Source organism: Ovis aries, chromosome 24 (assembly GCF_016772045.2).
Source record: "Ovis aries strain OAR_USU_Benz2616 breed Rambouillet chromosome 24, ARS-UI_Ramb_v3.0, whole genome shotgun sequence".
NCBI lineage: Eukaryota > Metazoa > Chordata > Mammalia > Artiodactyla > Bovidae > Ovis > Ovis aries.
In genome coordinates this window covers 34,369,321-34,383,454 of record NC_056077.1, presented here as the reverse complement: position 1 = coordinate 34,383,454, position 14,134 = coordinate 34,369,321, and the positions used below count along the sequence as shown (strand labels likewise).

Sequence of the window (14,134 nt, the reverse complement as noted above, 5' to 3'; positions counted from 1 at the left end):
TGTGGCTTAAGGGAATTTAAAGGTTGTTTTTGTTCTGTTTCTTTGTTTTGTAAGCGAGGCTCATACTGACCACAAATTTGGGCAACTGGTCTTTGATCCGTCAGTATAAACAGATATTTGTGGACTAAATCTAAACCCCACCCATCACAGCCCTCTCTCGAGACCCTGACTCGGTTTCTAGCATTTCCGGCCAACAAGGATTTCTCTTTTTCCATCACAGCCCTTGCAGCTGGCTGTCTCTCCCGACCTCCTAGGACCTGACCACGTCCAGTTCACACCATCCTGGATCTGAGTCTCTTGACTGTCATCTTACATTTATTAGGTCCCTTATAATTCCTTATGAATGCAGGCAACCTTTAACGGCTCAGCAAATGTGGTCGCTTTGCCCAGAGGTCTGTCTACAGCCAGGATCCCATCATTGTGTCAGGGCCAGGAGAGAAACATAGTTGAAAGCGTGTGACTCGCCTGAGGAAGTCTGAAGAAAAGGGAAAAGGAAGCAGAAGCCGAGAAACAGGTTCAAGGAAGGACTTGTGACCGGAAAGCTGGAAGCACTGGGCCTCCAGAGGACATGAGTGCTGCCTCAGTGGGAGATTTGGGGCAATAAACTTTTCAAGCCCTAATGTTGCCAAAGATGCTGATAAACACCTGAGATTTACTTGTTTTCTTAATATTTTATTTATTTATTTGGCTGTGAAGTGAACTGAAATTCGCTCAGTCATGTCTGACTCTTTGCAACCCCATCGACTATACAGTCCATGGAGTTCTCCAGGCCAGAATACTGGAGTGGGTAGCCTTTCTCTTTTCCAGGGGATCTTCCCAACCCAGGGATAGAACCCAGGTCTCCCACACTGCAGGCGGATTCTTTACCAGCAGAGCCACAAGGGAAGCCCTTATATGGGTCTTAATTGCAGCATGCGGGATCTTTTTTTTTTTTAAGAGTCAAAGAGAGGAGGCTTGTTTTATATTTTATTTATTTATTTATTTATGGCTGTGCTGGGTCGCCGCCACTGCACAAGGCTTTTCTCTAGTTGTGGCAAGCCGGGGCTACTTTCTAGTTGCCATGCACAGGCTTCTCGAATCACATGGGATCTTTAGTTTCAGAATGCAAACTCCTAGTTGCAGCATGTGGAATCTAGTTCCCTGAGCAGGGATTGAACCCGGGCCCCATGCATTGGGAGCTTGGAGTCTTAGCCACTGGGCCACTAAGGAAGTCCTGGGAGTAAACGTCTTACTCCTTTCTTGCAGCATGTCTTACGTGAGATTCCTTCTGAACTGGTCTAGCCGTTGCACTGAGATCCAACAACTGTGCTCAATGGCGCCCCCTGCCTGTGCTGTAGAGAAGAGGGAAGGAAGTGTCCACCCTCTCCTTGTCTTCAGGGAGGACTAAGCCTGATGGGGAAAGGATCTTGTGTCTCTTGGGGCTGCCACAACCAGTTACCGTGTATCAGGTGGCTTAAAACAATAGACATGTGTTGTCGCAGTCCTGGAGACAAGCAAGTCAAAATCAAGGTGCCAGTGCGGCCATGTTCCCTTTGGACATTCCATCCTGGCCTCTTCCTAGCTTCTGTTGGTTGCCGGCTGTCCTTCGCATTCCTCGGCTTGTAGGCACATCCCTCTGGTGTCTGCCTTCATCTTTGCATGGCTCTCTTCTCCCTGAGTGTCTGTGTCCCTGGGTTTTCACGTGGTTTTTTTTATAAGCACACGAGTCATACTGGACTTGGGACCCCCCCTAATTCAGTAAGACCTCATCTTAACTATCTCTGCAAAGACCCTATTTCAAATGACATCATGTTCACGGTTGCTGGGGGATTTGAACTCCAACGTATCTTTTCTGTGGAGACATAATTCCACCCGTAACAGAGCTTATGCTGTTAAAGAATTTGAGTCTGGCTCACAGACTTAATGTTTGTGAAACAAACTTATGGTTACCAAAAGGGTTGTGGGGGTGGTGGTGGGGGAGGTAAATTAGGAGTTTGAAATTAACATGTACACACTACTACATATAAAAATAGATAAACAAGGATTTCCCTGGTGGTTCAGTGGTTAAGACTTGGCACTTCCAATGTGGTGGGTGCCAGTTCAATCCCTGGTCAGGGAACTAAGATCCCACGTGCCACGGGGCAACTAAGCCCATGCCGCAGTAAAGACCCGGTGCAGCCAAAAGTAAAAATAAAAATAAAGAAGTTATCCTTAAAATTTTAGGTGTGATCATATTAATAATATAATGGTTAATATTCAGAGTCTTTTTTTTTCTTTTTCCTGTAGAGATTTTTACTGAAATATTTGCTGGTAAAATAGCAAAACACCTGGGATTTACTGCAGATAATCCAGGGAGCAGGGGAATCAGTAACCAATGGTAAAAAGCCAAGGTCAGCACACCAGGCATGTGCTCAGTTGCTCGGTGGTGCCCAACTCTGCGACCCCATGGACTGTAGCCCAGCAGGCTCCTCTGTCCGTCGGACTTTTCCAGACAGGAACAGTAGAGTGGGTTGCCATTTCCTTCTCCAGGGGATCTTCCTGACCCGATCAAACCCACCTCTCCTACATGGGCAGGTGGATTCTTAACCACTGAGCCGCCAGAGAGGCCTCAGAACACTAGGCGCAGGCGAAATCCAGACCACCTCCTGATTTTGTAAATAAAGCTCTTTTGAAATGCAGCCACAGTCATTCATTTCTGTATCTCTGAGGCTGCTTTTTCACTCCAGTGGCAGAGTTAACAGTTGTGATGGAGACCATGTGACCTGCAGAGGCTAAAATATTTACTAACTGCCTCTTCACAGAAAATGTTTGTGACCCCCTCATCCCTAAGAAAGTGTGTTTGGCTACAAGTTCACAATCGCTGGTGCTGGGGACCGATTATATGAGGGCTTATTAGACAGACCATTACATTTGTGTGTGCTTGGACTTTTCCATATTGAAAAGTTAAAAAAAAAGAAAAAGACGTGGAGCCAGTAATCTCACTCCTTATACTCTATTCCTTGGGAATGAAAGCATCAATTAATAAGGATATATGTATAAGAATGTTTACTAAAAGAGTTTAGTGGAAATAGATTGCCTCCCAGTATCGGTTGCTATAAATCACATCCACCCACACTTTGGAATATTATGTTATCTTTTTAAAGAATGAGCCAGAGTTTTACCAGTTCACTTGGAAAACATTTCATGGGATATTTTCAAGTGATATTTTCAAGCAAGATGTAAAAAAGTCTGTGCATGACAGTCCCAGTTTTATGGGACAGTGACAAAGTTAACCCTTCAGAATGTTGGAGTGTGTGTGTGTTTGTGTGTGCATGCGCGTGCGGGGGTATGTGTAGGGTACATAACAGGTTGTTAACATGAGTTGGAATAGAATGACATTTGTGGAAGGGAGCAAAACAGAAAAAGGCTGTTACTTCAAAAACCAGGCTACCTGATACCATCCTGTGTGTGTTTGTAGAAATTACATTCATATGTGTAACGTGCTTTGTTAACTTCAAGAGAGAATTATGATTCTGAAAACAACCGGAAGGAGTGAATATTTGTCATGCCTTATAAGTAAAAGGGAGTTTGGTTGGAAGTTGGAAAGTGCCCGAGAGCAGGGAGACGAGAGAGGAGAATGGTCAGCCAGGGGAGGCTCCATGGAAGGTTCTAGCTGGGCGGGGGGCGCGTCCGGATGGTCTTTGAGCCACAGCCCCTCCCTGATCTCAGCGCCTCTTCCTCCTGCTCCCGGAGAAATAATGTTTCCCCGGGGGATGAAAGACATCCCTTTGTGCAGGCTTTAATTGCCATGTTGTTGTGCCAAGTGAATGAGTGGCAGGCGGGCGCAGCAGCTGGGCACAGCCAATGCCAGGCAGCAAAGCCCGCTGCCTTAGGACAGCCCGGGCCAGCTGGCCTGGGAGCGCTGCCCGCCTCTGCCCCCCACGGTGGGGGTTGGGGGCCAAGCCTGCATGGGGACAGGGGGACAAGGGGGTCTGTGGGGAGAGAGGAGTCATTGGAGGGAGGGGAAGGGGCGGGGCGTCTGGGAGGGTCTCAGCCACTGTCAGAAGCTTATTCATCTCATCCTTCTTTCCCCTTCCCCACCCCCACCTCTTGTTTTTCAGACTGTCAGCATCAACAAGGCCATTAATACACAGGTAGTGGCCGTCAAGGAAAAACATGCCAGAAATATCCTTTTGGAGGTTGCTCTGAAGACCGACCCTGAGGAGCATCAGCTTGTGGGGACGGAGGTCAGGGCGAGGCATCCTTGCTCAGCTGCAGGAACGGGCATCCGCCCGCTGGCCAGGCCCCTGCAGGGTCTGAACAGTGTGGGTTGGCAGCAGCTGGCTTCAGAGCCCACAGCCCGTCGGGGTGGAAGGGACCGCAGCAGCCATCCAGCCCAGTCCCGCTCCTCTCCTGTGACTTAGCTTTGCAGAACTGCCAAGACCTTTGAAGTTACTCTCCTTTGAGATGTTTCCTCGGGGCACCGGAGGTCTTTTCCCTTGTATCATCAAAGGACTCTGGCCCTGCACTTTGCCACCCTGACCACCCCCTTGGGGACCTGATCAAATGCCTTTCTCTGAGCATGAAAGCAAAACAGCGATCTGGGCAGCAGCGGTTGGCCTTAAGCCGACACAACGGCTCTACCATGGAAATATGAGCCTCTTGAGTGAGCTGGTTCAGCCCAAACCAGAGGGAAGAAGATGGGAAGGTCAGGGAGAACTTGGGCAGTGGTCCCCAACCTTTTTGGCACAGGGACTGGTTTCATGGAAGACAGTTTTTCCACAGAGGGGGCAGGGGGTGGTTTCAGGATGATTCAAGCACATTACATTTACTATGCCCTTTATTTCTGTTATTACATCAGCTCCACCTCTGATCATCAGGCAGTAGGTCCCTGAGGTTGGGGACCCCAGGGTTAGGAAGCTGATGATTTGAGGGTTTTCACCAAGTGCCCCCGCCACCAACGCAGAGTTGGCAGAAACCTCAGCTTCCCCAGCGGCTCAGTGGGTAAAGAATCTGCATGAAATGCAGGAGCCGCGGGTTCAATTCTTGGGTCCGGAAGATTCCTTGGAGGAGGAAATGGCAACCCACTCTAGTATTCTTGCTTGAAAAATCCCATGGACAGAGATGCCTGGCGAGTTACAGTCCAAAAGGTCACAAAGAGCTGGACACGACTGAGCATGCATGATAGGCCAACTGGGCAGACACCGTCCCTGGTCTGTGGCTTTGGAGAGAAGTGCAGGCAGCATGCTGGCCAGTGGATCCCTCAGGAGCTGCTCTTGAAGTCAAGTCCAGGTGCTGGAGGGCTATTCCCCAAAGGCCGGAGGAGCGGCTGCCAGTGGGGAAGCCTTCGTGTTTGCTGGGACGGAGCACAGGGCAGGGAGGCTGGGAAGCTGCTTCTTGCCAGGGTTCAGCAAGGCAGCTGCCCCACAGCTAGTCGGGTTGGCGTAGCCTGTCTTGAAGCCATCCCACTCCAGCCCCTCTGTGCAGGAGACCCACCAGTTTAGAAGGCCAAGGAAGCCCAGTACTGTCAGGGCGATGCCCAGGAGAGGTCAGGCCCTCAGGAAATGTCGCTGACAGCGTGTACAGCTCTTCAGTGGTGGGAAAGCAACTGTCTTTAGTGGAAGAAGCTTTGGTTGGAATTAGGGCTTTGCTGCGAGATGGGGCTGTTGAACCCCTACCAGGTACCCCAGAAACCTGGCCCAGTGGTGAGCCTCGCCAGACCTTGCCCTTTTACTCCCTTGTCGCTTTACTGAGTCAAGAAAACCAAACCAAGAAAAGCCTTCATTATTAGTGTCTTCCCAGATGGCTCAGCGAGTAAAGAATCTGCCTGCAATGCAGAAGACACAGTAGACGAGGGTTTGATCCCTGGGTTGGGAAGATCCCCTGGAGAAGGAAATAGCAACCCACTCCACTATTCTTGCCTGAGACATCCCATGGATAGAGGAGCCTGGTGGGCTACAGTCCATGGGTTTGCGAAGAGTTGAACACAACTGAGTGACTAATACGTGAATCAGATTAGTGTCCCAATTGGTTGTCTCAGAGAGTTACCCAGTCCTGACCCTTCCCTGTGAAGAATACCAATCGGTCAGTCTGTTGTGAGATACGAAGTAAGAGAGAGACAGCTGTCCCGGGCCAGTATGCCCTTCTGAATGGGGTGTGAGCACAGAGATGGCCAGGGCATGCCTTGCCGGGGAGGCACCCTGGGGCGATGGAAGGGACCTGGAGGCAGATTCCGGAATCCCATCTCTGGAGCTCTCTGACTTGCTCTGGGACGTTGAATGGGCCCAGTGAGGCCTCTGCAACCCTTAACTCTCTTGTCTGTCAAATGAGAGTGTTGGCCAAAGAAGCTTCCAGAAGCTAACATTTCAGCTCTTTCTGGGAGTCTCTCTGCCTCCCAGTTGCTAAGGGGTAAATAAACGTGGAAAAGATTCCCTCCACACAAGAGTTTTAAAGCCTAAAGATCTCACAGAACATTTATTCTTTATAGGTACTTTTTTTTTTTTAATTGGAGTATAGCTGCTTTATATAGTTATGTTTGTTTCTGCTGTACAGCAAAGTGAATCAGCTGTTCAGTTCAGCTGCTCAGTCCTGTCTGACTCTGTGACCCCATGGACGGCAGCACGCTAGGCTTCACTGTCCGTCACCTTCTGCCGGAGCTTACTCAAACTCGTGTCCGTCGAGTCGGTGATGCCATCTGACCGTCTCATCCTCTGTCGTCCCCTTCTCCACCCGCCTTCAGTCTTTCCCAGCATCAAGATCTTTTCCAGCGAGTCAGTTTTTTGCATCAGGTAGCCAAAGTGTTTGCATCAGATGGCCAAAGAATCAACTGTAAGTATACGTACAGCTTTAGCTTTTTTTACGTTTCCTGCCCACTTAGGTCACCACAGAACTTTGAGTGGAGTTACCCGTGCTGTGCAGTGGGCTCTCATTAGTCATCTGACACATAGTTGTGTGTATACATCAGCCCCCGTCTCCCGATTCATTCCACTCCCTCAGGCCCCCTGTCCTGTGTTCACACGTCTGTTCTCTAGGTTTGCATCTTATTTCCGCTTGGCAAATAAGCACCTCTGTATCACTTTTCTAGATTCCACATACAAGCGGTTTTATACAGTATTTGGTTTTTTGTGTGACCTATTTCACTCTGTATGCCAGTCTCTCGGTCCACCCAAACATATGGAAGCTAAATGAATTGGCCTGCCATCCTCGTGCGGGGGCCATGCTAGTCTTCTCTGTATCGTTGCAGTTTTCCTATGAGTGCTGCCACAGTGCACACTCTTTATCAGTACATCTGTAGAGCATCATCTCCCCGCATTACCAGCTAAGTAAGCGTTGGGAAGCCTGGCTTCATTTACAAGCCATTTATCCCCGGTGCCTGACAGGTGAACAGCTTGGCATCCCCGACTGTGGTGTCCACTCCTGGAGAGCTGGGGAGTGGGTCTTATTTTTCTTTTTGTCCCTGAGTGCCTGACATGAACTGGATGCATTAAGATGCTTTTAAAATTAAAGACAGAGGGGTCTGCTTGCCTCTTTCCACGCTGGCGTGCGCAGCCAGCTCCATGCCTGCCCTGGCTCCTGTTTTGACACATTGTTCTTGGGTAAAGGGCTTCCCTGGTGGCTCAGATGGTAAAGAATCCGCCTTCAATGCAGGAGACCTGGGTTCGATCCATGGGTTGGGAAGATCACCTGGAGGAGGGAATGGCTACCCACTCGAGTATTCTTACCTGGAGAATCCCACGGACAGAGCCTGATGAGCTACAGTCCATGGGATCGCAGAGTCAGACATGACTGAGTGACTAAGCACAGCAAAGGGGCCACAGTCTGCTTTGAGAAGTCATCTCAAGGGAGGGTAGGGGACTGTCTGTCTCTCCTCTTGGCTTCCTTCTAGTCCACGGGGGCTGTGCTTGAGGTGAAACTGTAAGTTATTTCAGAAATCAGTCTATAAGAATGAAGGCTGGGGACTTACCTGGTGACCTAGTGGCTAACGCTCCATGCTCTCAATGCAGGAGGCCCAGGTTCAAGCCCTGGTCAGGGAACTAGAGCGCACAAGCCACAACTGAGACCCAACACAACCAAATAAGCAAATTAAAAGAGAAGAATTTTTAAATATCATGTATGTATTTACTTTTGGCCGTGCTGGGTCTTTGCAGCTGCTTGGGCTTTTCTCCGATCGTGGCAGGCGGGGGCCGCTCTTCATTGAAGTGCATGTGCTTCTCGTTGCAGTGGCTGCTTCTTGGGGAGCACGGGCTCTAGGCATGTGGGCTCACTAGGTGGAGCTCCCTGGCTCTAAGGCTCAGGCTCAATAGTTGTGGCGGACGGGCTTAGCTGCTTTGAGGCATGTGGGATCTTCCTGGATCAGGGATCGAACCCACGTCTCATGCATTGACAGGCCGGTTCTTTACCGCTGAGCTGCTGCTGCTGCTGCTAAGTCGCTTCAGTCGTGTCTGACTCTGTGTGACCCCACAGACGGCAGCCCACCAGGCTCCCCCATCCCTGGGATTCTCCAGGCAAGAACACTGGAGTAGGTTGCCATTTCCTTCTCCAATGCGTGAAAGTGAAGTCGCTCAGTCGTGTCTGACTGCGACCCCATGGACTGCAGCCTGTCAGGCCCTGCTATCCATGGGATTTTCCAGAGAAGAGTACTGGAGTGGGGTGCCATTGCCTTCTCCAACTGAGCCACTAGGGAAGCCAAAAAACCATTTTTTTAAAGGATGATTTCAGCTTCCAGACCCAGAATTGTGTGTTCAAGGTGACCCTTCTCAAAATACAAATATCAGTCCCAGGAGGGAATTTTACCACACCTTCCAGCTCAGAAGCAAAGTAGCATGTGTTTTGGGTAAGTCCCATAGTTTCTAACCTGAGACAAGTCTTTCCTAAATGGTGCAGTGCCTCTTACTAGAGCTTGAATGTGCTGTGCTGTGCTAAGTCACCTCAGTCGTGTCTTGAGTCTGTGCGATCCCATGGACTCTAGCCCACCAGGCTCCTCTGTCCGCAGAATGCTCCAGGCAAGAAGACTGGAGTGGGTTGCCATGCCCTGCTCCAGGGGATCTTCCTGCATCTCTTACGTCTCTTGCATTGACAGTGGGTTCTTTATCACTAGCTTCCACCTGGGAAGCTCAAGACAGGATTTGTACTTGGGGTTGATGATGCCCAGATACTGGGTGTGTGAGGCCTGTACAAGCTTCCATCACAAAAGAAACGTGGAAATCCTCTACTTTCCTCCAAAAGGGTTCCCTAATTACAGAGGCCTGGAGGTCTGTTAAAATCACTCAAGGCCAGAAGGACATTTATTAAACTCAAACCGTGGCAGGTGGTCCATGGACGGCAGGTAGGTTTGAAATTGGATCTGGGGGCAGAATTCCACACACAGGGAATTTAAGGTGTTAGAAGATGACGGCACCCCTGAACGAGGCCAGGAAGATTTTTAGAAGATGCGGAGTGAAAGGGTCGGTTTTTTTTTTTTTTTTTGCTGTGCCACAAGGCATATAGTATCTTAGTTCGTTGACCAGGGATCAAACCAGTGCCCCCTGCAGTGATGCACATAGTCTTAACCCGTGGAGTGCCAAGGAAGTCCCAAGAGTCATTTTAAATTTAGAGAAAATATTAATACATTTTAGATAAAGACTGGCGCTTTCAGGGTAAGAGCAGAGTGGCTCTTAGGAGAGGAATCAGGTGCTACTTGGAAGAGGAACCAAGGTGTCAGCAGAGGGCCCTTGAAGAACTGAAGCACGCCCTTGCTTTTGAGTAGTGGATACGAGGGAATTTTGAGAAGCCATATTGTGTTGGTAAGATATTAATTGCAGTTATGTCCCCCTCACAGGCCCCATCACAAACTCAGCAAATCTAAAGGGCAGAGTCTCCCTTCCCACAGCAAAGCCCTAATTCCAATCAAAGCACCTTCCCACGAAAGGTCAGCCAGGACCACTGCTGGCCCAGAACTTACTTTGCAAATTAGAAAAAGTCACTCCTCCCAAGAGACTGCCATCTCTGGGGAAATCATCTAATAAAATGAATTTTATTAGAATAAGGTGCCTTTTTGCTATCCGTCAAAAAATTGCCAAGATAACCTACCCAGATCCGAAGTGCCTTTATTACAAGTGGCGCCCCCTGCTGGATAGTGCACCATGAATAAGGCACCACCCCCGTGGCTGCCTGCTGCCGGCCCCATCCAGGGTTGGTGCCCAGGCAGGCCCCATACATGCCTTTGTTTTCCATGACCCTCCCTCACCGTGCATACTGGGCACCCACCACGAGAAGGGAGCGCAGACCTTTTGGTCTGTTGTCAACCGGCTGCCCCTGTCCAGCAACGCAGTGCTCTGCTGGAAGTTCTGCCACGTGTTCCACAAACTCCTCCGGGATGGACACCCAAACGTGAGTGCCTGGGGCTGCAGAGGACGGGCGGGGAGCCTGGGACCCACGTGGGGAAAGTGCAGGTGCCTGGGTCACAGGGGCCACTGTCCACTCCGGCACAGGATGGCAGCTGCCCCCATCTCCTGGCCTTCTGGGTACCAGTTTCAGAGATGGGTGCATCTCTTGCATCCCCTTCTCTGCCCCACCCCAGACCCTCCTTTCACCAGCCTCTTTCTCCTCTCCTCGTCTTCCCTCTCCAGGTTCTCAAGGACTCTCTGAGATACAAAAGCGAACTGAGCGACATGAGCCGGATGTGGGTGAGTCTGAACCCGCTCCTTGGGGCTGCCTGCACTGCCTCGTCCTTCCCCAGAGGCCACAGATCAAGGAGTGTGGGATGGAACAAAGTCATCTCTTTCACCTTGTTTCAGACTTCCCTCACAAGCCTCAGGGAGGGGTTTGGGGATGCCCCCACGTGGAACCAGAATATTCATAGTCTTACCTGGAGTCCCTGGAAACTGTTGGGAGGTTCCAGGGCCAGGGAGTTTCTCCTGCCAGTGGAAGCTCGTGTCCCAGTGGTCTCCGGGCACTGGGATCCCTTGGCAGTAACAGTCATAGTTCCTATTTCTTTCCTTCCCCTGGTCCCATGGGGGTCATAGCACCGTGAGAACTGGCATTCCCAATCTAAATGCCAGTGGTTTTCCTATCCTGGTTAGGGATTCTTGGTGCCTTAGGAAGAGGGAGGAGGTAGGTGGCAAGATCTGAATGCGTTGAAAAGAGTGTTTTGGCATACATGCCAGAATCCCTCTAGATTCAAGGAGTATGTGTAAGAACGGGAGGTAACCTGCTCTTTGTAGAATCTCCCCAGTGGTCGCTGGTGTGTCTTTTTGTCCCACTGGATAAGAACTGCTATGTTAGCCCTTTCCTTAAAATTCTTACCTGTATCTGTCTGCACTCACAAAATGTTAGCAATTATGTAGTGCAATCTACCCATTATAGATGAGAAATACAGATGCAGAGAGAGGAAGCAGCTTTTCCTAAGTCATTAAGACTAGTGGACCTGAACAGAGCAGAGGTTTATCCCCAAATCTCCCAACTGTATGCTAGAGAGTTTTGTTACATTTCTGTAACATGAAAAGCTAAGGGCTTTTTCTTTTTTGTAGAATTTATCTGGTATATCTTTTTTCATCCTTTTACTTATAACTTTTTATATTTTTTACATGTATGTGTATCGCATTGTGGCTAGAGAATCAATATCTTATTGATGTTTCAAAGTGTTTTGAGCCTTGCTGTATGAGCTAGTTTATGGTCAGTTTTTCTTTAATTGAAAAATTGGTTTATAATATTAGTTTCAGACGTACTGCATCATGACTGACTGACTTTTCTGTAATCTTTTGTCTTGGAAATATATTTGTCAATAGCATTTAGTTGAAGTCTTTAAAAATTCAAGAGGCAGTCTTTGTCTTTTAACTGGACCTTTACTCGGTTTACGTTTATTATAATGGATAATATCTTTAGACTTGTATCTCCCGTCTTATTTTATGCCTTGTCCTGTCTGGTTTGTTTCTATTTCTCTCGTTGTTTACCTTCTTTTGGATTAATTGGGTATTTTCTTTCTCATTCACTTTCCCCCTCATTACTAGTGGGAAGATACAAAAGTAAAAGCAGAGCTGTTTTTTTTTAATCTGTTGATAATGTTGTCTAAAAATGAAAAGGGTATGCTTATGTTATCCTTGTCTAAAATTCATGTCTTTGTTTCCCGTATAGCACAAAGACCTTAGAATATGTTAACACCCTTCGTTCCCTCATATGCTGTTGTCATAGATTTTAATTTTGGTTGTTTTTAGACCCTGTGTTTTATTTTAATTGTTGTATCTGGTGCTCTTCATTTCCCGTTACATCTCAGAGCATGCGTTTGGGATCTTGAGAGTCTGCTGGTGGGAAACAACCACTTTTGCCTGATGGAGAATGTCTTTCTTTCACCCTCATTCACGGGAGATATTTTCCCTGACTTTAGAATTCTGGGATGATAGTTCTTTTCTTTTAGCACATGGAAGATATCAGCCAAGATACCCTTCCACTGGCTTATGGCTTCCTTCATTTCTATGAAGTCTGCTGTTAGGCTCATCATTATTCTTTGAAGCTAATCTGTATTTTTCTTTTCCTGTTTTTAAGTTCTTATTATGTATCTAGGTGTGAATTTAGTTCTGATTCTCTGGACTTCCTAAATCTCTAGATTAGTATCTTTTATTAGTTTTGAAAAGTCCTCATTGTCTTTTCAAATATTGCCTTTGCCTCGTTCTGTCTTTTCCTCTGAGACTCTGCTTAGCAGTATTTTGAACTTTCTCACTCTATTCCCCACGCCTTTAAACCACTATTTCACTTTTTTTTTTCTCCCTGTTTGTCTCTGTACTGCATTCTGGATAATTTCAGTAGATCTAGCGTTCATTTCGCTTATTCCCCCTTCAACAAGGTCTAATCTGTTGCTAAACCTCTCCATAAGGTTTTCGATTTTAGTATAGTTCTCATTTCTTGGAATTTAGGTTTTGTTTTGTTTTCAGATCTGCTTGGCATTCTTTATAATTTATTGTGCCCTGCATATATTTTAAAAGTCTCTAATTTATTTGGGCTTATTAAATATATGACTTCATATATCACTTTTTATACTTCCAGTGTCTAAAGTCCTTAGAGATCTGTTTCCGCCATCTGTTGTTTTGGTGGATTTTGCTCATGCTCTGTGGTTTCTTTTTGTGCTTAGTTATTTTTCTACTGTGAATTGCTCATTTTCCTGGACATTTTTTTTTTTTTGGTGGGAATTCTTTGAATTTTAACAAAGGCAGGTTCCTCCAGAGAGAATTGGCATTTGCGTCCATTGAGATCACTCTAAATTAAATTCGCAGCTTCAAAGGTTTATGAATTCTGAGCAGATCCCCTTGATAACTGGCTCACGGTTCAGTTCTTGGAAGTAGTTTTTCCCTTCCTCTGATCACAACAGTGGTTTAAGGCAGTGGATTTTCTTTGCAGTCCTCGGGGGGACTCCTTCAGCACAGAAGTACATGTGTGTTATTTCCAATTTACCCTTAATTCCCCTGCACCAGGAAGGCAGGCGGCTCTTCCACTAGACTCTTTAACTTGGGCGGGTGAGAGCCCTGCCTCCGGCCCTGGCTCTGGAGACTCAGAAAACCAAAACTCAGGTTCACTTGGTATGAGAAAGTATCTCCCCACCCCCCACCCCTGCCCCTGCCCCCATTTTGACCCCATCAAGCCATTTGCTTTCTGAATATCTGAATTACTCAGTTCCTGGCCTGAAGATTCCTTACTCTCTTGCTAGTTCATTAATACCTTCAAAGTGTTTTTAATGTCTCACTCAATATTGTTAGTCGTTTTCACTGGGGGAGGTCAACCCAGGTACCTAGCCCCCCTGCCTTATCCAAAATATAATTCTTCTATGTTGTCTGTCTCTTCCATTTGACTAAGACTTTCTGAACTTAGAAGCCTCTTTTCCTTTTTTTTCAAAGCAGCTTTGAGACTCCATGGAGTACAGAAAGCAGTTTTAGGTTCACTGAAAAATTGAATGGGAAGTACAGAGATTTTTCCATGTACCCAGCATCCAAACATGCGTATAGTCTCCTCTGTTATCAGCATCCTCAAACCACAGTGGTGTATTAGTTGCTGACACATCCATCATAATCACCAAAGTCTATAGTTTACAGTGTAGTTCACTCGTGGTTGTTGTACAGTCCTTGTTGTTATTGTTTAGTCGCTAAGTCTTGTCCAACTCTGTGACCCCTTGGACTGTAGCCCCCCAGGCTCCTCTGTTAATGGAATCAGT

The 14,134-nt window shown here is 47.6% G+C and overlaps 1 protein-coding gene and 1 non-coding gene across 7 annotated transcripts in view; one reads left to right on the top strand and one right to left on the bottom strand.

Moving 5' to 3' along the window:
* The window catches only part of HIP1 (huntingtin interacting protein 1), a 133,501-nt gene that overhangs the window by 80,379 nt on the left and 38,988 nt on the right, over positions 1-14,134 (top strand). For all 6 annotated transcript variants that reach the window (XM_004020975.5, XM_060405957.1, XM_042240413.1 and 3 more), the window contains exons 2-4: positions 4,080-4,143; positions 10,184-10,326; positions 10,566-10,622. In XM_004020975.5, coding sequence (XP_004021024.2) covers positions 4,080-4,143; positions 10,184-10,326; positions 10,566-10,622 — 264 coding nt within the window. The remainder of the gene's footprint in view (positions 1-4,079; positions 4,144-10,183; positions 10,327-10,565; positions 10,623-14,134) is intronic.
* On the bottom strand, positions 7,126-7,229 carry LOC114110696 (U6 spliceosomal RNA). The gene has a single exon (XR_003586939.1). It is a non-coding gene; the product is annotated as a U6 spliceosomal RNA (small nuclear RNA).